Source organism: Dipodomys merriami, unplaced genomic scaffold (assembly GCF_024711535.1).
Source record: "Dipodomys merriami isolate MVZ:Mamm:240054 unplaced genomic scaffold, mDipMer1.0.p SCAF_184, whole genome shotgun sequence".
Lineage (NCBI taxonomy): Eukaryota > Metazoa > Chordata > Mammalia > Rodentia > Heteromyidae > Dipodomys > Dipodomys merriami.
Window position 1 is genome coordinate 1,057,420 of NW_027203204.1, and position 22,031 is coordinate 1,079,450.

Below are 22,031 nucleotides of genomic sequence, written 5' to 3' on the forward strand. Positions count from 1 at the left end.
TACAGGAGGCCCAGGTCCTATCAGAAATGCCTTTTAGTGTTGGGATCCCAAGAACCAGTTTGTCTAGCAAAGATTGTGGCACTTCTGCAGCTGCTGAGAGACAGAGCATTGTGATACTTCTCCAGCTTTGCTCCAGAGGGAGGAAGGACTCCTGGGACCGCTAGGCCTTGCCTCTGACCCTGGAGGTGCCAAGCACAGGCCTGCTCTAGAGCCCACAAGTCAGGGAGCTACAAATTTTTAACAAGACACATTGATCATTAACAGAGGGTAGGAAGGAGTCCAAACTCAGCCTCTCTTGGGGACATAGACAGTTGGGTCTCCAGCCTCCTGCAGAGATGCTGGGCCCAGGAGTTTGGGCCTCTGTGAGACAGGGACTGAGCAAGGGCTTGTCCAGAAATGTGAGGGGCTGGGCCTCAGGGGTAGGGAGAAAAATGGACATCTCCGGCACCTATCCTGCTTTGACCACCCCCTTCACTGCCACCTCGGAGATAGACTATGGCAAACTGGAGGAGAACCTGCACAAACTGGGCACCTTCCCTTTCCGAGGTAAGCGGGCCTCTCCGCAGAGGCTGTGGGGAGCCAGTGTGCAGGGCAGTACATAGCCTTGGCACTTTGGAGAGGACGTCTAGCTTCTAGGGTCACTGTGGGGATCCCACTGGAAGATGGGCGGGAGTGTCTTTGTCCACACATGAGATCATGTGGTTGCGCAGCCAGGGTGGCTCTTTCCCTCTAAGCTTCCATTGCTCATTCTCCTCTGTGTGAAGCCTCCTCGCAGAGTTAGCTCTTATTGCAGGCTCCTTTGAGTCATCTCTCCTTTACACATGGTCTCCTTTATATATATATATATATATATATATATATATATATATATATATATATATGGAGGGCTTGGGCACTGTACCTCAGCTCTTCAGCTCAAGGCGAGCGCTCTACACAGCCCCACTTCTGGCTTTTTCTGCTTATAGTGGTGCTGAGGAATCCAACTGAGGACCTCATGCATGCAGGGTAAGCACTTTACCACTGAGCCACCTTCCCAAGCCCCCTGGTCTCCTAATTTCTTTTTTTGTTTGTTTGGTTTTTTGTTTGTTTGGTTTTTTGGGTCCAGTCATGGGGCCTGAACTCTGGGCCTGGGCGCTGCCCCTCACCTTTTCAGCTCAAGGCTAGCGCTCTACCACTTGAGCCACAGCGCCACTTCCGGCTTTTTTCTTTTTGCTTATGTGGTGCTGAGGAATCGAACCCAGGGCCTCTGGCATGCAAGGCATACGCTCTACCACTGAGCCACCTTCCCAGCCCCTGGTCTCCTAATTTCTAAGGTCAGAGACCAGCCTGATGCTGGTGACGCATGCCTGCAATCCTAGCTACTTAGGAGGCTGAGATCTAAGGATCTCAGGGTTCAAATCCAGCCTGGGAAGAAAACTCTGTGAGACTTTTATCTCCAATTAACCAGAAAAAAAATGCTGGAAGTGGTGATGTGGCTCAAGTAATGAAACACCAGCAAGCCTTGAGCATAAAAGCTAAGGGAGAGCTTAAGGTCCTGAGTTCAAGCCCCAATACTGGTATACACGCGGATACAGGCGCAGACACACAAAGATCAGGAACCAGATCATTTTTTAAAAATTAAGTAGTTTTTAAAAAATTAAGCAGGTTCCAGTTCCATAAGTCAGGTTATGAGTAAGTGCATTTTGATCCACGTTACCCCTCCCATCATTCTACCTCCATTTCCCCTTCCCACCCCTATCCTCAAGTTACATAAATCAGTTTTTATGTGATGTACATTATGATTTCATTGCTCACCCTTCCCCCTCCATTTGTGTGCTCCTCCCCCTTACTTCCCTAACGTATTTCTACTTCCTGGTATTTGTTTTGATAGTTGGTTAGTTGTTCAGAGGAGTTACCCTGTTGGATCCCTCCCCTGCATATACTATCTTTTAGTCAGTTTATTTGTGTGCATATGCATAAAACCCTGCGTATGTTATCATGTGTGTTTGTATTTAAATCTAGCTTCCACATATGAGAGAGAATATATACCATTTGTCTCTCTGAGCCTGATTTAATTCATTTAAGATATTTTTTCTAGGTCCATCCATTTCCCGGCAAATGGTATATTATTCTTTCTAACAGGTAAATGAAATTCCATTATGTATATGTACCACATTTTCTTTCTTTCTTTTTTATTGTGAAAATACCGTACAGATGGGTTACAATTACATGAGCAAGGTAATGAGTACATTTCTTATCAAGCATTGCTGCTTCCTCCTTTGTTTCCCCTTCCCATCCCTTCCCATCCCACCACCACCACATTTTTTCTTTCCTTCCTTCCTTCCTTCCTTCCTTCCTTCCTTCCTTCCTTCCTTCCTTAGCCAGTCCTGAGGCTTGAACTAAGGACCTGGACACTGTCCCTGAGCCTCTCTGTGCTCAAGACTAGCACTCTACCACTTGAGCACAGCACCAGTTCTAGCCTTTTCTGTTTATATGGTACTGAGGAATCAAACCCAGGGCTTCCTGCATGCTAGGCCAGCACTCTATCATTAAGCCATATTTTCTTTATCCACTCATCCATTGTAGAACATATGGGCTGTTTCCATAACTAGGCTATTGTGAATAGTGCAGCAGTGAACATGGATGTACAAGTGTCTTTAGTGTATCCCAACTTGTAATAATCTGGGTATATGATCAAGAGTGGTCATTGTATCATAGGGTAGTTCTTGTTTAGTTTTTTGAGGAATCTCCAAACTGCATTCCGGAGTGGTTACACTAGTTTACATTCCCACCAACAGTGCAATAGGGTCCAGATTACATGAGAAACTTGATTCTGTGATGGTAATTCTTAAAATGGCAGTGTTATTTGTGTGGTAGCCAAACTTCTTTGTGACCATGATCTGTAGCCCAACCGAGCTCCCTTCATAGCTTTTTATACTGGTGATGTGACTTTTCCAGGGCACAATGAATGGCCTGTGGACAGCCACTTTGAGTGGACACAGCAACTCTAAGTAGAGGTGTGCTGGGTTTGCTCATGAACCAGGCCTCAGCCTGGCTCCCTTGAAGCAAAGCATGATGACCCTTAGCCTCTGACAGAAGACTCTGTTCAGGGGTCTGGAGGATGGGTTCTGCATTAGTGTCTGCTTGCCATCCAGAGAATCTATAGACAGACCTCAGACTCTTCTCTGGGCTCTCCCCCTCATCCTGCAGCAGGTATAGGGAACCCTGAACACAAGCTTTGGTGGATTTGGCTTGTAGGCTCTCTTAGCCACACATCAGGGAGAAGGAGGCTGTTGAAGTCCAGTGTCTGGAGGTAGAAGTCCTGGGTAAGGCTGCTGGTCTGGCCAGGGCAGGGATGGAAGAATCATGTAATCTGTCTAACCCAATTTTCTCATTTGAGAATGGAAGCTGAGACTTTAGATCCCTACCATCAGGCTTAATATAATCCTCCAGAGACATTCAAAACCACAGAACCCTGGCAACCAGAATGTACCCAGAATATGTTAGTTCTGCTGTTTGTCTCACCTGAGTCTGGAGTAGACTTCACAGCCAACACTCCGAGGCAGAAGAGACAACTCTCACAGGTCCCATAGAGGGGGAGTGGGCAACAAAACCTTCCAAAAAGAAGGGAGCCTGTCCTTGAGGTATCAGTGAACACAGATTATTCTGCATGGCACTGTCTGAAACTGTGTAGCTTTTACTTTCTTTTTAGCACTGCTAATCTGTGCTAGTTGAATGTAAAGTATTCTTTTCAAATAAAAAGTGTAATCAGGGACTGGAGGGCTGGGGTTTTTCAGAGGGACTTTTGGCCCTGAACTCACACCCACAAACCTCCTAGGGGATGGACTTTGAATTGTTATTTCCAAATGAGGTTATTAGACACACAGAGTCACCTCTCACCAGACTGGGGAGGGGATCCTCCCCATTAGAAACAAAACAAAACTTTAAACTTGGGTCTCATACCTTCTATATATAGAAAGTAGATCATTATTTCTCATGAAAGAAAATGTTTTTGTGTACATTAAAATGATAACTTGTGCCAGATGAGGTGACCCCTACTTGTAATCCCAGCTATGTGGTAGATGGAAACAGGATGATGGAGGTCTGAAGCCAGCCCTGGCAAAAAAAAAAAAAAAAAAAGTGAGACCCTCCTCTCCATGAACAGGCTGCTAGACATGGTTGTACCTGCTTATGATCTCAGCTATATGGGAAACATAGAAAGAGGACCATAGTCTATGAGACCAACCAGAGGCAAAAGTGGCAGATCCTTTAGCTAAAAGGGCTTGGGGTATAGTTCAAGTGGTAAGAGTACTTGCTTAGCAAGCACAAGACTCTGAGTTCAAAAACTATTACTCGGGCTGGGAAGGTGGCTTAGTGGTAGAATGTTTGCCTAGCATGTATGAAGCCCTGGGTTCAATTCCTCAGTACCACATAAACAGAAAAGGCCATAGGTGGCATTGTGGCTCAAGTGTTAGAGGGCTAGCCTTGAGCAAAAGAAGCTCAGGGACAGTGCCCAGGCCCAGAGTTCAAGCTCCACAACTGACCAAAAAAAAAAAAAAAATTACTCAAAGAAAATATCTTACTACTTAAAATGTGTGTATGTGTGTGTGTGTGTGTGTGTGTGTGTGTGTGTGTGTGTGTGTGTGTGTGTGCTGGGTACTGGGGTTTGAACCCAGGGCTTGTCACTGTCTCAGCTTTTTCTGCTCAAGGCTACTAGCATCTTACCACTTGAGCTATACCTCCACTTCCAGCTTTTTGCTGGCTAACTGGAGATGAATCTCACCCACATCCCTGCCTGGGCTGACTTCTAACTGATACCCTTAGATATCAGCCTCATGAATAGTTAGGATTATAGGCCCAAGCAACACTGCCCAGCCTGTTGCTAGTTTTATAAACCTATTTTGTAATTTCTTCATTTATTAAATGTGCTGTATGCCTTAGGAGGTAAAAAGGGGCCGCCCAGGGCTGGGAAGGTGGCTCAGTGGTAGAGTGCTTGCCTTGCATGCATGAAGCCCTGGGTTCGATTCCTCAGTACCACATAAGCAGAAAAAGCCATAAGGGGCCCTGTGGCTCAAGTGGTAGAATGCTAGCCTTGAGCACAGAGAGGCTTAGGGACAGAGCTCAGTCCCTGAGTTCAAGGCAAAAATAAAATAAAATAAAAAAACAAGGAGCTTCCTAGATCTATTCCAAGCACAACAGACAGGAGAAATACTCAGGATTGTCATGTAACCCTTGTCAGTCAGCCTACAAGTGCCTCTCTGTGCCCATTTATTAGGGGCAAACTCTGATCTGCAGGTGCATTGTTAAGGTAAAGCCAGCTGTCCTGATCCTTAAATGGTCCCAGAGACCTGGGATTGTGTGCACTCTCCAGTCTGATCTGCTCTTGCCTTCTTAGCCACTGCTTGTCTCCCTCCAATTGTGACCTCACATTATTCCAGAATGAGCTTCTTTCTGAGCCCTCTTCCTTCTGGACACGGTCCTGTTAATGGGCTTTGGTCTATAAGTGGGGGTGGCATATGCCAAGCTGGGCCCTGGATAGAGAGAGATATCAGTCTTGAAGCTAGGAATGAATGTCAGCCCAGCCAAGGAGGTCCTTTGGCCATGATCAGCCTGACCCAGCATCCTCTGCCCCCTGGGAGCTCATTAGGTGGGGAGGGAATAATCTAAAGACTAGAGGGTCAGAAATACTGAGTAGCAGGTGTTTTGCAAGCAGAAGGTAGAAAGAACTTAGCCTTAGAGAAGCTGCCCTTCCACTAAGCTTGAGGACAGCTGTCAGACTAGACATAAGGTATGTGGTGGCCTCCCCCTCCCCCACCCTGGCCCCTCACTGCTTTCCTCACAATGGGGCTCATTGCTGAGGTGGCAGAGGGCATCCTAGGGGAGGGCGAGGCAGGAGCCTGCTTGCCAGACACCTTCGGGGAGCTTCAAGCATGAGCCATAACACCTGGGCTCCGCCACTCCCAGTGCGCTCTTAGCTCTACCTGCCTGGCGTAGGGTCCTGGAGAACTTCTTGGAGCTCCTCCAGCATCCATCATGCAAGGTGGTGCTGGGGACTGTCCTCTTGCTAGGAGGCGGAGGCCTCATGCTGTGGGCCCAGAGGAAGAGGAAAAGGAAGACAGCGTCTGACCCTACCCAAGATGGGTACTCAGACTACCACAACCCCAATGAGAGCTGGATCAAATCTCACTTTAGCCGACTATCTGAAGAGAAGCTGCGCCCTGAGCATTATGCCCCTACTAATGCTGGCAACACCTCTCTCCAGCCCGAGAGTGGGTGTGGGGAGGCCAGCACCAACATTCGCATGGAGACCTTCACTTCTTCTAGGCATGGAGAGGGCAACCCAACACTGCACCGGGACTCCTTCCACAGCAAGCAGAAGATATGCGGGCCCCTGGTGACCAAAGAGACCCACAAGGAATCAGGGGGGTCCACGTCCACCGATGAGGCCACGTGGGCTGCCGTGGCTGCTTGTGCCAAGGAGATCGACGCCAAGGGGCACCACCTAGCTAACTCCATGCTGCAGCGTGCTCCCGGCAACCAGCACTCGAGCCACATAGAAACCAGAAGCATCAACCCAGAGGAGCTGAAGGCCCTGGAGGAGGTGGAGATAAAGCTGAAAGGGGACTTCCTTACTCAGCGGGAATCCAGCTTAGCCGGTGCCAACCACACACATACCTTCTATAGCCAAGGTCGTCATGGCCACCAGAGCGCCCTGGGCCATACAGGCCACCAGAGCCTCCTGGGTCATCCTGTTTACTCAGGCCATCAGAGTCATCCAGGCTACCTGATTCACCAGGCCCTCCCAGGCCATTCGGGCCACTCAAGCCACCAGGGTCATTCAGGCTACGTGAGCCATCAGGGCCATCCGAGTCATCATAGCCACCAGAGCCATAGCCTGCCTGGCCGCAGCCACTAGGTCTATGACTCTTGAAGCTACGTAACTACACGCATCCCTTCCCCCAGCAGGTCTGGCCCACAGGACTGTTTCTCTCCTATGGGGAAACCCCTGGGACTCAGGGCAAGAGGCTGCACCCAAATCTCTTCTTCCTCAGGCCCCCCATGACAGGGGTCATGAGTGGGGGTCTACCATCATGTAGCCCCTGCTGGAGGGACAGCTGAGAGGAAGTGAGTCAGCCATGACAGACCCTGGCCCATGAACACCCACCAAGAGAAGACAGACGAGGCAGATCCTAGGAGCAAACAAGAGCCCCACATTGATGCCAAATGCCTGGAATGGAGCCAATAAAGCCTTGCATCCCTCACTCTGAGTCCAGGGCTCTGTGGGCATGGTGGGAAAGGGTCCTTCCCCAGCAGTCCTCCCCACTGAATGGGCTTTAACCTGAACTCTTTTCTCCCCATTAAGTGGGCTTTGGACTGACTTTGTGTGTGTGTGTGTGTGTGTGTGCCAGTACTAAGGCTTGAACTTAAGGCCTCCAGCTCACCCTTATTTGCCTAAAGCTGGTGTTTTACCACTTGGGTGCACCCCTCCACTTCTGGTGGTTAATTACAGATGAGTCTCATGAACTTTTCTGCTCAGGCTGACTTTGAACCACAAACTGATTCTCAGATCTCAGCCTCCTGAGTAGCTAGGATTTACAGGTGTGAGCTACTTGTACCTGGCTAAACTAAGCCTGTCTTAAGACTATGAAAAAGCTTCCCTCTGTCTTAGGGACCTCAGATCAACCAGTCTGTAGTCCTTGGGAAGGAGGAAGCATCCAGGCGTCCCCAGGAAGTGGGGACCAAAGAACAGCTTGCAGAAGAGGGTAGGCAAGTCAGAGGACTTCAGGACCCATCCCCTTGCTGCCATCTCAAGTCTGCGGTGTCCACATAGCAGTTTCCCTGACCCACCTGCTTACAGGGACCCTGTTAGAACTTCAACTCATGTCCACAGCTATAGAGCCGGTATAGTAACACCCTCTTCTGGTTCATGTCACCTATGGTGCCCGGGGCTGGGGCTTCCAAGACAGCTACTTTTGTATTACTTCACCACTAGCAGCTTCAAAAGCTCTTTTTTAGTATACACCTTGCTCAGTGTTAAGTCATAGCTCCTTAAGGAAGATGTTTTATCTCCAATTTGCAAATGAGGTATTTGAAGTTCAGGGAGAAACTTGCCTTGGGTAACCTGGGATGGGAAGCGATGTTGCTGGGATTCGATCACAGCTTTGTGCCAAGTCCATGGAGGTCCCTGGTCCTTGCCCAACACTGCCTCCCCGACCTCTTCCTGTCCATCCACATGGCTCTGCTTCTCTTATACAACCCCTCCAGGTCCTGGCAGTTCCATCGCGCTCGTGCTAGCCTGGCATGCTCCCTGCCTCTTGGATCTCAAAAAGGCATTTTTTTTTTTTTTTTTTTTGGAGGGAGAGATGCGACACATGAAGCAAAAGGGAAGGCAGCCACTTCCCTGTGAAGCTTTAGAGATGTCAACTATGAGACAGTGTCTAATACCAAATGACAGAAATTTCTTGCCATGTGGAGCTTGTCTGTGGGCTCTCTCTGTAGATCTCAAAGTACAAATGATTATAATAGATGGAAAAAATCCATAAACACCCTGAACATTGTTGATTGACTTTATAGAGCACAGGTGGAGTATTTTAATTTTTTGAATATTGCTAATAATAATCCCATCAATTTATATATATATATATATATTGGGGGGGTCCCATCATGGGGCCTGAACTCTGGGCCTGGGCGCTGTCCCTCAGCTCTTCAGCTCAAGGTTAGCGCTCTACCACTTGAGCCACAGCGCCACTTCCGGCTTTTTTCTTTTTGCTTATGTGGTGCTGAGGAATTGAACCCAGGGCCTCAGGCATGCAAGGCAAGCGCTCTACCACTCAGCCACCTTCCCAGCCCCTTATTTATATATTTACAAAAGCTCACAGTAAATTTTTAATTGGTCTGGATACTCACGCAGTAAAGTGCTTGTCTGGCAAACATAAGGCTCTACTGCCAACACAAACCACGCATATGGGAGGCCTTTAATCCTTTACTAAAAGTTCATTGCATACAATTTCAGATTGGCTAATATGTCTGTGATCCTACCTGCTTGGAAAGCTGACACGGGATTGCAGCTTGTGGCAAGCATGTTGCAGGCAGATAGCAGACCAAATGTGCTCCAGCAGGAAGCAAGACCTTATTTCAAAAATAACCAGCGTATGCAGAAAGGGAGGAAGGGTGAACAAATACAATCATGCCATTCAGTATACACTACGTGGAAAATGACCTAATTACAACATTGGAATCTTTTGTTGTTGTTCTTGTTGTTGTGGGGCTTGAACTCAGGGCCTGGGTGCTGCTCCTGAGCTCTTTTGCTTAAGGCTTTCATTCTACCACTTTGACACACAGCTCCAGTTTTTTGAGTGGTTAATTGGAGATAAGAGTCTCATGGGGAGCCGGGCACTGGTGGCTCATGCCTGTAATCCTAGCTACTCAGGAGGCTGAGATCTGAGGATCGCGGTTCAAAGCCAGCCCGGGCAGGAGAGACCGTGAGACTCCTATCTCCAATAAACCACCAGAAAACCGGAAGTGGCGCTATAGCTCAAGTGGTAGAGTGCTCGCCTTGAGCTGAAGAGCTGAGGGACAGCACCCAGGCCCAGAGTTCAAGCCCCACGACCGACAAAAAAAAAAAAGAGTCTCATGGGGAATTGTGATCCTCAGATCTCAGCCCTCCTCAGTAGCAAGGATTACAGGAGTTGAGCCACTGGCACTTGACTTTTTTTTTGGCAGTACCTTACCTCTTATAGTACAATGAACAGAACCAACAAATTAACATGGGCACAATATCACTAACTAAAGACTTTTTAATTTGCCAGTTTAAAACTTGTTAAAAATTCCAAAGTTGGGGGCTGGGAAGGTGGCTCAGTGGTAGAGTGCTTGCTTCACATGCATGAGGCCCTGTGTTCCATTCCTCAGCACCGTACAAACAGAAAAAGCTGGAAGTGGCACTGTGGCTCAAGTGGTAGCCTTAAGCTGAAGAGCTGAGGGACAGCGGCCAGGCCCAGAGTTCAAGCCCCACAACCAACAAAAATAAATAAATAAATGAAATCCCAAAGTTGGCACCAGATGGGAATCCTCCTCAGGGTACAGCTATGAATGGATCTGACTGCTGGAAGCACTTAGGCTTCAGGGAACAAGATGTGGGAGATTTTTTTTTTTTTCCAGTACTGAAGTTTGAATTCAGGGCCTGCGCACCGTCCCTTAGCATTTTTTGTTGTTAGTCATGGGGCTTGAACTCTAGGCCTGGGCACTGTTCCTGGTGCATGTTCTACCACTTAAACTACAGTGCCACTTCCAGTTTTTTGGTGATTAATTGGAGATAAGGGTCTCACAGACTTTCCTGCCTGGGCTGGCTCTGAACCACAATCCTCAGATCTCAGCCTCCTGAATAGCTAGGATTACAGGTGTGAGCCACCGGCGCCCAGCTCCCTTAGCTTCTTTGCTCAATGCTGACCCTATAGCACTTGGGCCTTAGCTCCACTTCCAACTTTTTAGTGGTAAATTGTTGATAAGAACCTCACCAACTTTCCTGCTCAGGCTGCCTTGGAATTGTGATCTTCAGATCTCAGCCTCCTGAGTAGCTAAGAATACAGGACTAAGCTGCCAGTGCCCAGCAAGATATTGTGAGACTTCCCTGTGGCTTCCAGCTTAACGAGAAGTTTAGCCTCAAAAAAGAACCATCCAATAGGGGGCTGGGAAGGTGGCTCAGTGGTAGAGCCTTGCCTTGCATGCCTGAGGCCCTGGGTTCGATTCCTCAGCACCACATAAGCAAAAAGAAAAAAACAGAAGTGGCGCTGTGGCTCAAGTGGTAGAGCAAGGTGCCACAACCGGACCCCCCCCCCAAAAAAAACCCATCCAATAGAAGCTAAAATCTATTCACCTTAAGATGTTCCTTGAAATGTTACTAAGACAAAAAAAAAAAAAACTTTGAGAAAAAAAGAAGTTAATTATTCAGTGAGCTGGGTCCTGACAACCCATCCCATGGAGTCCTGCACATGGAGAAGGCTTACGGTATGAGGTGGAGTCTCCATCACACTGTGTCCCCTTCAGGGTGACTCACAGGAACAACTTCTCTTGGTCTCAGTGCCAGGAAACTCTGTGTTTCTCTGGGGCAGCTGTTTTGCTTTTATCTTTTGGGTTAGACATATCTGTTAGCTGATCATGTTTCATTGTTAACTTTGACTTCCAGGGAGTTCCCCATCAAACTGATGCCTCATCTCTCACCATTGTATAGCAGGGATTTCATATGCCAATACTGCATCTGGATTTCTTTTCCTTCTCTCAAATATCTATTCATATCCTACTATACTATGTGCTGTATTCATGAATTTCTTCGGGCTTTCTTTGAATGGAATAGAATGGAGAGGAGAAAGAAGGTAGAAAAAAGTAGAATGGGAAAACCTGAAAGGAAACTGTTTCCCTAACATTCTACTCAGGTTCCACAGAAGAGCATCAGTTCTGCTGGTTGGTCATAGAAATTAAACATTAACATATTTAATATGTTAGAAACCCTTCAAATGGTTTATAGGGCAGAAAAATGCAAAATGAAACAATGATGTATTACTTTCCACCCAGAAACTTGACAAAAATTGTTTCTGAGGATACCAAGAGCTGGCCTAGGGGAACACAGATGGCCTCAGCTCCTGCTGGGGTGACAGCTGATGAGTTGAAAGTGTGGTACCTGTGAGGGCTCATGATTCAGCAATTATGTCCCTAATGGCAGACATGATTCAGCAATAATGACCCTAACGACAGGAACTATAGAGGAATTCTTGGCCATATGCAAAGAAAACCATCATCTCAGCTTTGTTTGTAGTAGCAAAGAGAATAAAAAACAAATTGTGGCTTCATCACATAGTTGAATAAGTCAGAGCTGTGTGTGCGGCTGCAGACGAGCACAGACATAATGGCAAACTGCAGAAGGTTAGGTAAACGATTCAGTCTCTATAAAGTTCAAAATCACACACACACACACACACACACACACACACACACACACACACACACAGCAAAAACAACCAAGGCCAGGAATCAGTGGCTTATACCTGTAATCTTAGCTAAAAGAGAGGCTGAGATCAGAGGATCTCAGTTCAAAGTCAGCCTGGGCAGAGAAGTCTATGAAATGATTATCTCCAATTAACCAGCAAAAAGCTGGAAGGGAAGTTGTGACTCAAGTGGTAGAGAGTCAGCTCTGAACAAAAAAGGTAAGCAGCACCCAGGCTCTGAGGTCAAGCTGTAGTATTGGCACACACACACACACACACACACACACACACACACACACACACACACACACACACACACACACACACACACACACACACACACACACACACACACACACACACACACACACACACACACACACACACACACACACACACACACACCCCAAAACACTTCTTGCTCGTGGATCCATATGTATTTTGAGAATATATAAAAGCCATATGTGAGAAAAAATAAACATCAAGGCAGGACAGAAAGGCAAGGCTGAAGGTGATCTTGGAGGGTTGTTCTGGGCACTGGCACATGAAAGATTACTTAACTGCCTATTCTTTTTGGTGCAGCTAAAATGTTTTATTGAAACAGGGGTGGGAACCTGGAGCAGTAGGAAGCAGAGAATATGATGAACATCTGCATCCTTGTGGTTCCTGAGAGTGTGGTAGCCATGGGTCACTGTGATGGGGTCTCTGTTGCAGGCTTTGTGGTCCAAGGCTCCACTGGAGAGTTCCCCTTCCTGACCAGCACTGAGCGCCTGGAGGTGGTGAGCCGCATACGTCAGATCATACCCAAGGACAAGCTTCTGATTGCTGGCTCTGGCTGCGAGTGTGAGGCCACAAAATCCTGGCCCCTGGGCTGGCTGGGCTGTGGGGTCCTGGGTTCAGATTCTATTTGCTCTGTTCCTTGGCTTGCCCTAGTATAATAACCCAGGCCTCTCTTCTTCCTGTTCTTCCTCCTCCTCCTTCCTGTAGCCACTCAAACTACGGTAGAAATGACTCTGAGCATGGCACAAGTTGGAGCTGATGCTGTCATTGTGGTAACCCCTTGCTACTATCGTGGCCGCATGAGCAGCGCTGCCCTTATTCACCACTACACCAAGGTAGGTGGCCTGGGTCAGACATCTAAGACCTCTTGTCCCAGCCAGAGGCTCTGCTTGGGATGAGGATCCAGAAAAGCTGGGTGTGGAGTGGCAAGCCTATATCAGGTGAATGGTTGCTATGGGACACGAGCAGGATGCCAGCATGCATAAGTTGTATGACATTAGGAGACTTACCTACCATTGTGCATGTCCATTTTTTCTCAAGTGAAGAAATAATGACATTTGCTGGGGCTGTTCAGAGTTAACCAAATGAGATCTGGAATACAAAGGGTTTTGAGATGTGCCTGGCACATGCAAAGCACTCAATAGGCATTTTTCTTTCTTTTTTTTGTTGGTCACGGTGCTTGAACTCTGGGCCTGGGCGCTGTCCCTCAGCTCTTCAGCTCAAGGTGAGCACTCTACCACTTGAGCCACAGTGCCACTTCCAGTTTTTCTGGTGGCTCTTTGGAGATAAGAGTCTCACAGACTTTCCTGCCCAGGCTGGCTTTAAACCGTGATCCTTAGATCTCAATTTCCTTAGTAGCTAGGATTACAGGCATGAGCCACCAGCGCCTGGCTCAGTAGGCGTTTTTCCAATGTTGCTGCTCATAGTTTAGATAGCCCTGCAGTGATGCAGGCCAGGATCTGCTGGGGGCAAATTTCCAGCTCTAGGAGCCTGAGGTAGCTGCCCTCTACCCCTTTTCTCTGTACCCCTCAGGTTGCTGACCTCTCTCCAATCCCTGTGGTGCTCTACAGTGTCCCAGCCAACACAGGGCTGGACCTGCCTGTGGACGCGGTGGTCACATTGTCCCATCACCCAAATATTGTGGGCATGAAGGACAGCGGTGGTGATGTGAGTGATTGCAGCTCCTGGGCCGGGAACCTCCCCTCCTCTGGTTCTACCATATAACCTGCTAACGCCAAGGCAGCTCTGAGACTCAAGACAGTCCTGGGCTTCAGCTTGGGTTCTCTCTACTGGGTGAGCTATCTGAGACTTTGTCTCTCTGGGAACTGGGCTGTTCTTTGACTGTGCTTGTCCAGCCTGTCTAGACTGGTGGCTGAGGCTCTGGGCTTCACTCTCACATTGCGTTTGCTTTTGTAGATAACCAGGATTGGGCTGATTATTCACAAGACCAGGAAGCAGGATTTCAAGGTGTTAGCTGGATCTGTTGGATTTCTGCTGGCCAGCTATGCAGTGGGTAGGCCTCTTGCTGTTCTCAAATTGTCCTAGGTGACTAAGATCTACTCAGGCCATAAAAGCCACAGGGTCTACAGAGGTTCGTTTACCAGAAACCAGGCCACATTGTTTACTTGTCTGAACCCTGGGTACTTGTGAATGATGCTGGATGGAGCAGGGTGGCTGTATGATTCCTGGCTTTAGGAATATTGTTCTAAGTCCTGCATTCCATGCTTAGGTGACAAATTTAGCTCCTTTAATCTCATCTTGTAAATCATTCTGAGGACAGAGATCCTTGGGGCCTCTTCTCTAGACCAGGGGCTATTTTCCTCTCCCCCAGGCTCCAGGCCAGAATGAATTGCTATACATACAAGGGTTGGGCCAGAGAGCTGCCTCTGTGTGATCAGACCCTTTGCAATCAGGATCTGAGGGATGCCACTGAGATCAACTGTTCTTGCTTCTTTTGGGTCAAGGACTTTGGGCCCAAGTGAGACTGAAGAAGGGAGGGGAGGGGATGAAGGGCAGCTTCTGCTCCTTCCAGCCAAAGTCCCAGTGAGTTCAGATTTGAGTGACTTCATTGTGTCCCCTGACTCTGCAGACTTTGGCTGTTGCCTAAGTTTTTGTTTTTTAATTTGTATTGGTACTAGATATTGAACTTGGGGCCTGGGCAATAGCCTTAGTTTTTAACTCTTAAGGTTCTACCACTTATGTCACTTTGGGCTTTTTTTGTTTGTTAATTAGAGGTAAGAGTCTCAGAGACTTTCCTGCCCTGGATGGCTTAGAACTGTGATCCTAAGATCTCAGCCTTCTGAGTAGCTAGGATTATAAACGTGAGCCCCTAGAGCCTGGCAGTAGGGCTTTCTGAGATCACAGACAAGACGTCTGCATCAAGTAACTGAGAAGAAAGAGGATTAGGGAGGGTCTGCTGCATGTCTAAGATCAAGCAGCCAAGGGGAGGAAATGCTCAGTCTTCTGGCCTTGTACCCAGAGCTCTTTCCATTCCTCCATCCCTACTCTCACCAACAGGTTCAATCCATTAGAAGAATAAGATTGCAAAGAGCACAGACTCCCATCCACTTTTGTCCCTTCCACAACTGATGCTTCAACAGGCTGTTGAGGGAATGCTTGGGGGTGTAGCAGGCAGATGGGACATAGCTCCTGGGAGCTAGGGGTGCAGGGAAGAAATTGTCCTTAAGCTGGCCTTCAGGCTCTACCTTCTCTCAGACAGCTCTGAACCATTTTTGACTTGTGAGATTCCCTCTGGAATACACAGGTAGCTTTTCTCTTTGGAAATGGACTCAGATGACAGCAATATGGCTGATAGTAATGTAGAAATCTAAATCCTGTGTCCCTAGAATGAAGAGGAGCAGGGAGCAGGGTTTGGGATTCTCTTGAGAAGTCTCTGGTTGATGTACTCCATCTTGCTCTGGATAGGAGCTGTGGGAAATATAGGTGGTCTGGCCAATGTGCTGGGGGCCCAGGTGTGCCAGCTGGAGCGACTCTGCCTCACGGGGCAATGGGAAGCGGCCCAGGAACTGCAACATCGTCTCATTGAGCCCAACACGGCGGTGAGCAAAGAGCCAAGGGCAATGGAGTGGGGGGGGGGGCGGAAAGGTTGGATCCTAATTGGAGTAGATGCTGGCACAGGGTTCCCACTCAGTTCCTTCCCATTCAGAAAGTCCTTTTAGAAAACATTCCAGTGTGGGAACTCCTTGTGCCTCCCCAGAAAATCCTAGCTGCAGACAAAGTTGAACCCTGTTGTTTCTCAAACTACAGAGTATAACAGGATTCCCATAAAGGCTAAAGTCCTAATCCTTTGAATATGCTTTATGTTCTGAAACAGGATCCCAAGTGGCTATGACAGCAGTAATCCTCGGACCCTTCTTAGAGATGCACTGACTAGACACAATGTACTGTGGGCCTTTAGATCACCAGCTAGATAAGGGCCAGATCCTGAAAATCAGAATGGGAAGAGTTGAAGGGCTATTGATGTTCAGAGACCAGATTTTTCAGGAGAGTTCTGCAGTCAGATCATGTGCCCTAATTCTGTGTTGGGCCAGTCAATGATAAGAACTTAACAAGGACTATTTATCAAAATCAAAACCTTCTTGACAACTGAGGCACATGGGGTGAGAAGGAAGGGAGGGAGAGAGGGAGAGGGATAGAGATGTTTCTTTGAGACAGGGTCTTATTGTGTAGCCCAAGTTGATCTTGAACTCACCATCCTGTACCTCAGCTCCTGAGTGCTAGGACAGCCATACTCAGCTATCTTATCCTATCTATCTATCTATCTATCTATCTATCTATCTATCTATCTATCTATCTATCTATCTATCTATCTATCTATCTATCTATCTATCTATCTGGGTGGGCTGGTACTGACACTTGAACTCAGGGCCTGGATGTTGTCCTTTAGTTTTTTCATTCAAGGCTGGCACTATACCACCTGAGCCACAGCTCCACTTCTGATATAAGAGTCACAGTCTTTCCTCTTTAGGGCTGGCTTCAAACCGTGATCCTCAGATCTCAGCCTCCTGTGTAGCTAGCATTACAACTAGAATTACAGTAGCTAGGATTGCTACCACCAGAGCCTGGGTTGATCTTTAGTTTTTGAAATATTCTTTACTTTGATCACTGAGCTTTCCATTTCTTCTCTTGAAGTTTTACATGAGAGATAAGTGTCCCCCTGGCCTCCTTTGTAGTCCCAGTTGCACAGAGCAAACCTCGAGCAGTGCTTTGTTTGGGTAAAGTGGACTGCCCTCAGAGCTGTGATAACAGCTGAAGAGGAAGGCACAGGCTTCCTGGGTGTGAAGCGTCTCCAGGGATCAACACTATAAATAGGTTGTACGAAGTTGCTGAAATGAGGAACTTTCAGCTAAGTCCATAGGCATACAAGCTGCCCTGAACATGCCAGACATTCCACTGGGGTAGGGGCTTGGCTTTCCCACTTACATCCACCTTGAACGGAAGGACCTTCTGTCTCATTACCTGTCCTTGCACTAGGAAGGACAGAAAGAGAAGGTAGTACTTCCAAGGGATTGGTCTAATGTTAGTGGTGTTTTTCTCACCTGATCGGTATGACATCTCTACAGGTAGGTGTTTCAGCAGCGTGGGATACCCCTTGGGAGGACAGGAAGTTCAGCTGTCCCAGCTCTCTACTCCATCCTGCCTCCCCTGCAGTCTGTGCCCTCCTTTGCCAGTGCTGGGCACACAGTCAGGAATGCCTGGAACACCTTGCTGCTGCCTGGGTTGTAGGCTCAGATACCCCAAGAGCAGCCTGATGTCACTCTATTGCCCCGTCCTGGTTGAACACAATGTCCTTCCTCTGCCTTCCCACCAGGCTAGCCTCCTGCCCCCAGCTATATTTAGGATTTTCTTTGGTATTTACCACCAAACTGCCAGTTCTTTTCAGGGGGCTAAAGAGGAAGCAGATCAGGTACTGTTCAGGTCCATTCCCTTTCCTAGGTCTTTCCCAACTACAGAGTTTTAGGTTAAAAGGCCAAGCTATTAGAACACTGTGGATGGGATCTAGACCTGGGAGAATGGCAGCATACCACCTATGCCAAGAAAAAAAAAGTCCAAACTTGAGCTTATTATTTTTATGAAATTTGTACTTCTATATTTTGCCTTCCTTGCAAATAGAACTTTATGAAGAAATTATTTCATCCAGGTGCTAGTGGCTCATGCCTGTAATTCCAGTTACTGAGGAGGCTGAGATCTAAAGATCATGATTCCAAGTGAGCCCAGACAGGAAAGTCTGTGAGACTTATTTCCAATAAATTACAAAAAAAAAAAGCCCTAAGTGGAGCTGTGGCTCATGTAATGGAGTGCTACCCTTAAGCACAAGAAGCTCAAGAACAGTACCTAGGCCCTGAATTCAAGCCCCAGGACTGACACACACACACACACACACACACACACACACACACACACACACACACACACACACACACAATTGTTTGCTCGCGCACATGCGCGTGCACACATGCGTGTGTGTGCTAATTCTGGGGCTTGAACTCAGGGCCTATAGGGGAACCATCCCTGAGCTTTTGTGCTCAAGGCTAGTTCTCTACCATTAGTGGCTATTTGGTTGTTTATTGGAGATAAGAGTCTTACAACCTTTCCTGCCTGGACTGGTTTTGAACCATGATCACAGACCCCTTCATAAGATTACAGGTGTGAGCTTTGTTTGGCTTTTTTTGCATAAAGCTAGTACTCTGCCACTTGAGTCACACCTCTACTTTCAGCTTTTATACTGGCTAATTGGAGATAAGAGTCTCATGGACTTTTCTGCCTTGGCTGGCTTTGAAGCATGATCCTCGATCTCAACCTCCTGAGTAGCTAGGATTATATGAGTCCACCAGGGGGCTGGCCATCTACACTCTGATCACCATGAAATACCCAGTAGCTCTAACAAAAGCAAAGAAGCCTGATACCTCACTTATAGTAGTTGTAATAGACAAGCCTTTAGAGATTATGTGGTCCAGTCCCCTCATTTTGTTAAGCAAAATAACTTGCTCTGATATTAAGGAAATGATAGTTACCCACAAAACTTCTTAGGATAAGGTACATTTAGTTTTTCCTGTAAGAGCTTTAAAATAGGAGGATATAACTGGGAGCCAGTGGTTCATGTTTGTAATTCTAGCTAAGGGGCTTGGAGCCCCTGATGCCAGGAACAGACTAATGGTCTAGGCTGTGCTTCATGCTGTCACAAACTACCATCTTCTTCTTGACTTCCGGCTTGGGAACTGGCTTCAGACTAGTATTCTGCTTTCTCTGATTCCAGCTTGAGGGCTGAAAACTGCTCTCCACCCTGTTAGGGTAAATTTATCTCCTAAACCTAAGGAGTCATCTTCTTCCATCTGAGGTTTTTGTACTTCGGTTTTTACTACCAATATACTTCCTAATCTTTAGTCTGAATTCTCAATATACCCTGGGTGCCACAAATTTGGTAATTCCTTTACTGGGAAAGTAGAGTGGAGGAGTAACAGATATCTGGGCCCCAGGAAGTGTGTATATATCATGAGGTTGTTTTTGCAGTCTCTTCTAACTGATCCTGCTTCTCAGGTAACGAAGCGCTTCGGAATCCCAGGGCTGAAGAAAACCATGGACTGGTTTGGCTACTATGGAGGTCCCTGCCGAGCCCCTTTGCAGGAGCTGAGCCCTGCTGAGGAGGAGGCACTGCGGGTGGACTTCAGCAGCAACGGCTGGCTCTGAGGGAAAGCAGGGCACACCTGGCCTGAGCCATCATAGTCTTGGGTCTAGTGTATAGAAGCGCCTTTTCCCATTTCACCCCTCCAGGTGCCCTTTCAGCAGTCTCCTCTCACAGGCCATAATTTTTCACATATGTAAGATGCTGAATTTTTGTTCTTTTTTTTTTCTTGTCATTCATGGGGCTTGAACTCAGGACCTGGGCACTGTCCTTGAGATCTTTTTGCTCAAGGCTAGCACTCTACCACAGCACCACTTCTGCTTTTCTGGTGGTTAATTGGAGATAGTCTCATGGATTTTCCTGCCTGTTCTGGCTTTGAACTGCAATCCTCAGATCAGTAGTTAGGATTATAGGCATGACCCACCAGGGCTCAGGAAGATGCCAGTTTTCTAGAGACCTGCAGACCAAGAAGTAGAATTCCTTCGTTATCACTTCACTGTGGGTACTCTTCTCCACCCCTAGGCCCATGAACCAGGAGGAGCCTGGGGGACAATGTGACAGCAAGGAAATTGGTTACTAGAAGAATGACTAGTGACAGATTTATGGCTACACGCTTGAGTCTTGCCCACTGTGGCTGGAAGCCAGGCTACTTCTAAGAACCTAAGTTCTAATTCCTACTAGAGGAAGCAGCAGGTTAGGAGACCTGAAAGGGTAGTACTGCTATGATCTTGAAAAGCTCCCATCCCCAGCTGCTTTCCAAACATAATGCCATTCCCTAAGTCTACCTTCATTCGCCCCATATTCTTTTCTCTAGCTTTGGTTCCCAGCATGGAATCTAAGTCCATCCAGTGTCTTGTTGGATTGGTAAATAATGACACCTGGTGGACAGACACCTGGTCTACATTCTAGAAGTCCATTCTGACTGGCCTGGGTCTGAAACACTAGGGAAGGGAACTTGGCCTTAAAGAGTGCCATCTTGGTTGGGAAGGTGGCTCAGTGGTAGAGTGTTTGCCTTGCATGCATGAGGCCCTGGGTTCGACTCCTCAGCACTATATACACAGAAAACGCCAGAAGTGGCACTGTGGCTGGGGGACAGCACCCAGAGTGCCATCTTTTGCAAGAGTTTGCTTTTATTATTAAAAACAATCACTCTGTTACTATAATAAAACTTAACAAGTCAAACTAGTATGGCTATGTACTAGGTTTCCTGGACCTTGATCAAGAGCCTTCCTTTTGGAAGGACAAAGGATGAACAAATACAGCAGTGGTACTCACTACACATTATGTTGAAAATGAACTATACAACTTGTGGGTGGGGATAGGAGGGAAAAACTGGGAGAGAGCAAGGGAAAGGGTGACACTGTCCAAAAAGAAATATACTCATTACCTGACATAACTGTAACCCCTGTGTACATCTTTATAATAACAATAAAAAATAATAAAAAGAACCTTCCTCTGAGCAATTTGTGTGTGTGTGTGTGTGTGTGTGTGTGTGTGCGCGCGTGTACTGGGGCTTGAAATAAGGCCTGGACACTGTGTCTTAGTTTTTTGCTGGTGCTCTGCCATTTAAGCCACAGCTAGACTTCTAGTTTTCTGGTGGTTCATTGGAGATAAAGAGTTTCAGGGACCTTCTGTCCAGGCTTGCTTTGAATAGTGATCCTGAGATCCCAAGTAGCCAGGATTCAGGCATAAGCTACCAGTGCTGGGCTTTCTTTGGGCAACCAAGCCTGCACAGTCTGCTCTTTCTGTTCTCAGGCCCTTGCAATGCTCAATAGCCATTAGATGGGTAGTGATCTTTAGGAAAGACTTATAGTTTCATCATTTTGTTTTTCAAAGGTAGTCTTTGCAGTAAGAGAGGGGGAGGGGGATAGGAACACCTGAGTATGGACTCTGGCCTTGTGCTACTTCTCATGTAACCCTGCAGTGGGTTACATGGGGTGTGGCAAACTCCAGTCCTGCTGCTCTTTGACCTCTTGAGCCTAGGTCTTGATGTCCTGCTTCTTACTCATAGAACTAGCCAGAGCAGTCCTGACATTCCTCAGGAGTAGGTCTTCTTGAGGTTTTTTGGCTAACTGACCCTGTGCCTCATGGACACAGTCACAGGGAAGTGGTGAGGGCCCCATATTGTGGATGATGAGTACTTCACCTTCAAAGCTTCTCTAGTCAGGAGTGAGACTCATACATTCCAAGCCAAGATCCCTGGCAATCATACAGCACTGAATGGGTCTTTTAATGCTGCAGGTCAGCTGACCCTTGACACAGCTAGAATGACCACAGAAAGGACTCCAGGAACCTATTCTTTTTAGCACTATTCCAGAAACTCTGAGCTAACTACACACATTTAGCCAACAGAAAAGACTAGAAATGCAACCCTGAGTTCTAGAATGGGTGAGAAACATGTCAGGTTCTGGAGCCATGAGACCTGGTGCTAAGCCAGCTGCTCACCTTGGAAGAGCTGGTGTGTGTGGCTCCAGGCTGCTGGTGTTGGGTTCTTTCTTGCATCTCTTCTGTGGCTGTCTCTGCCGTGTGCTTTCACTCACACAGATAGTCCTGCTGGACTACAACTGGCTCTGAGGGCACTGGCCCAATTTTTTCCTTGTTCTAAGCTGTGAATGAGCTTTTTAGGCTTTGTTTTGAGTTGAAAAAAGAGA

The 22,031-nt window shown here is 47.3% G+C and overlaps 2 protein-coding genes and 1 pseudogene across 2 annotated transcripts; all 3 read left to right on the top strand.

Moving 5' to 3' along the window:
* On the top strand, positions 1-20,843 carry LOC138830130 (4-hydroxy-2-oxoglutarate aldolase, mitochondrial). Its single transcript, XM_070026542.1, has 7 exons — positions 1-546; positions 12,672-12,800; positions 12,945-13,072; positions 13,770-13,904; positions 14,154-14,250; positions 15,663-15,796; positions 19,296-20,843. The coding sequence occupies exons 1-7, from the start codon at positions 336-338 to the stop codon at positions 19,443-19,445; spliced, it is 984 nt and encodes a 327-aa protein (XP_069882643.1). The 5' UTR covers positions 1-335; the 3' UTR covers positions 19,446-20,843.
* LOC138830131 (uncharacterized protein C10orf62-like) lies at positions 5,844-7,241 on the top strand. Its single transcript, XM_070026543.1, has one exon. It carries the CDS (start codon positions 6,062-6,064, stop codon positions 6,893-6,895), a length of 834 nt encoding a protein of 277 aa, XP_069882644.1. The 5' UTR covers positions 5,844-6,061; the 3' UTR covers positions 6,896-7,241.
* On the top strand, positions 20,629-21,954 carry LOC138830107 (insulin-like growth factor-binding protein 3 receptor pseudogene; annotated as a pseudogene).
* Positions 21,955-22,031: the final 77 nt, after the last annotated feature.

Bases quoted from the DNA above. Each gene is read 5' to 3' on its own strand.
- LOC138830130 (XM_070026542.1), top strand. From the start codon at position 336: ATGCTGGGCCCAGGAGTTTGGGCCTCTGTGAGACAGGGACTGAGCAAG. The intron at 13,073-13,769 runs GTAGGTGGCCTG...TGTACCCCTCAG, and splicing joins TTATTCACCACTACACCAAG to GTTGCTGACCTCTCTCCAAT. The intron at 15,797-19,295 runs GTGAGCAAAGAG...CCTGCTTCTCAG, and splicing joins TCATTGAGCCCAACACGGCG to GTAACGAAGCGCTTCGGAAT.
- LOC138830131 (XM_070026543.1), top strand. From the start codon at position 6,062: ATGCTGTGGGCCCAGAGGAAGAGGAAAAGGAAGACAGCGTCTGACCCT.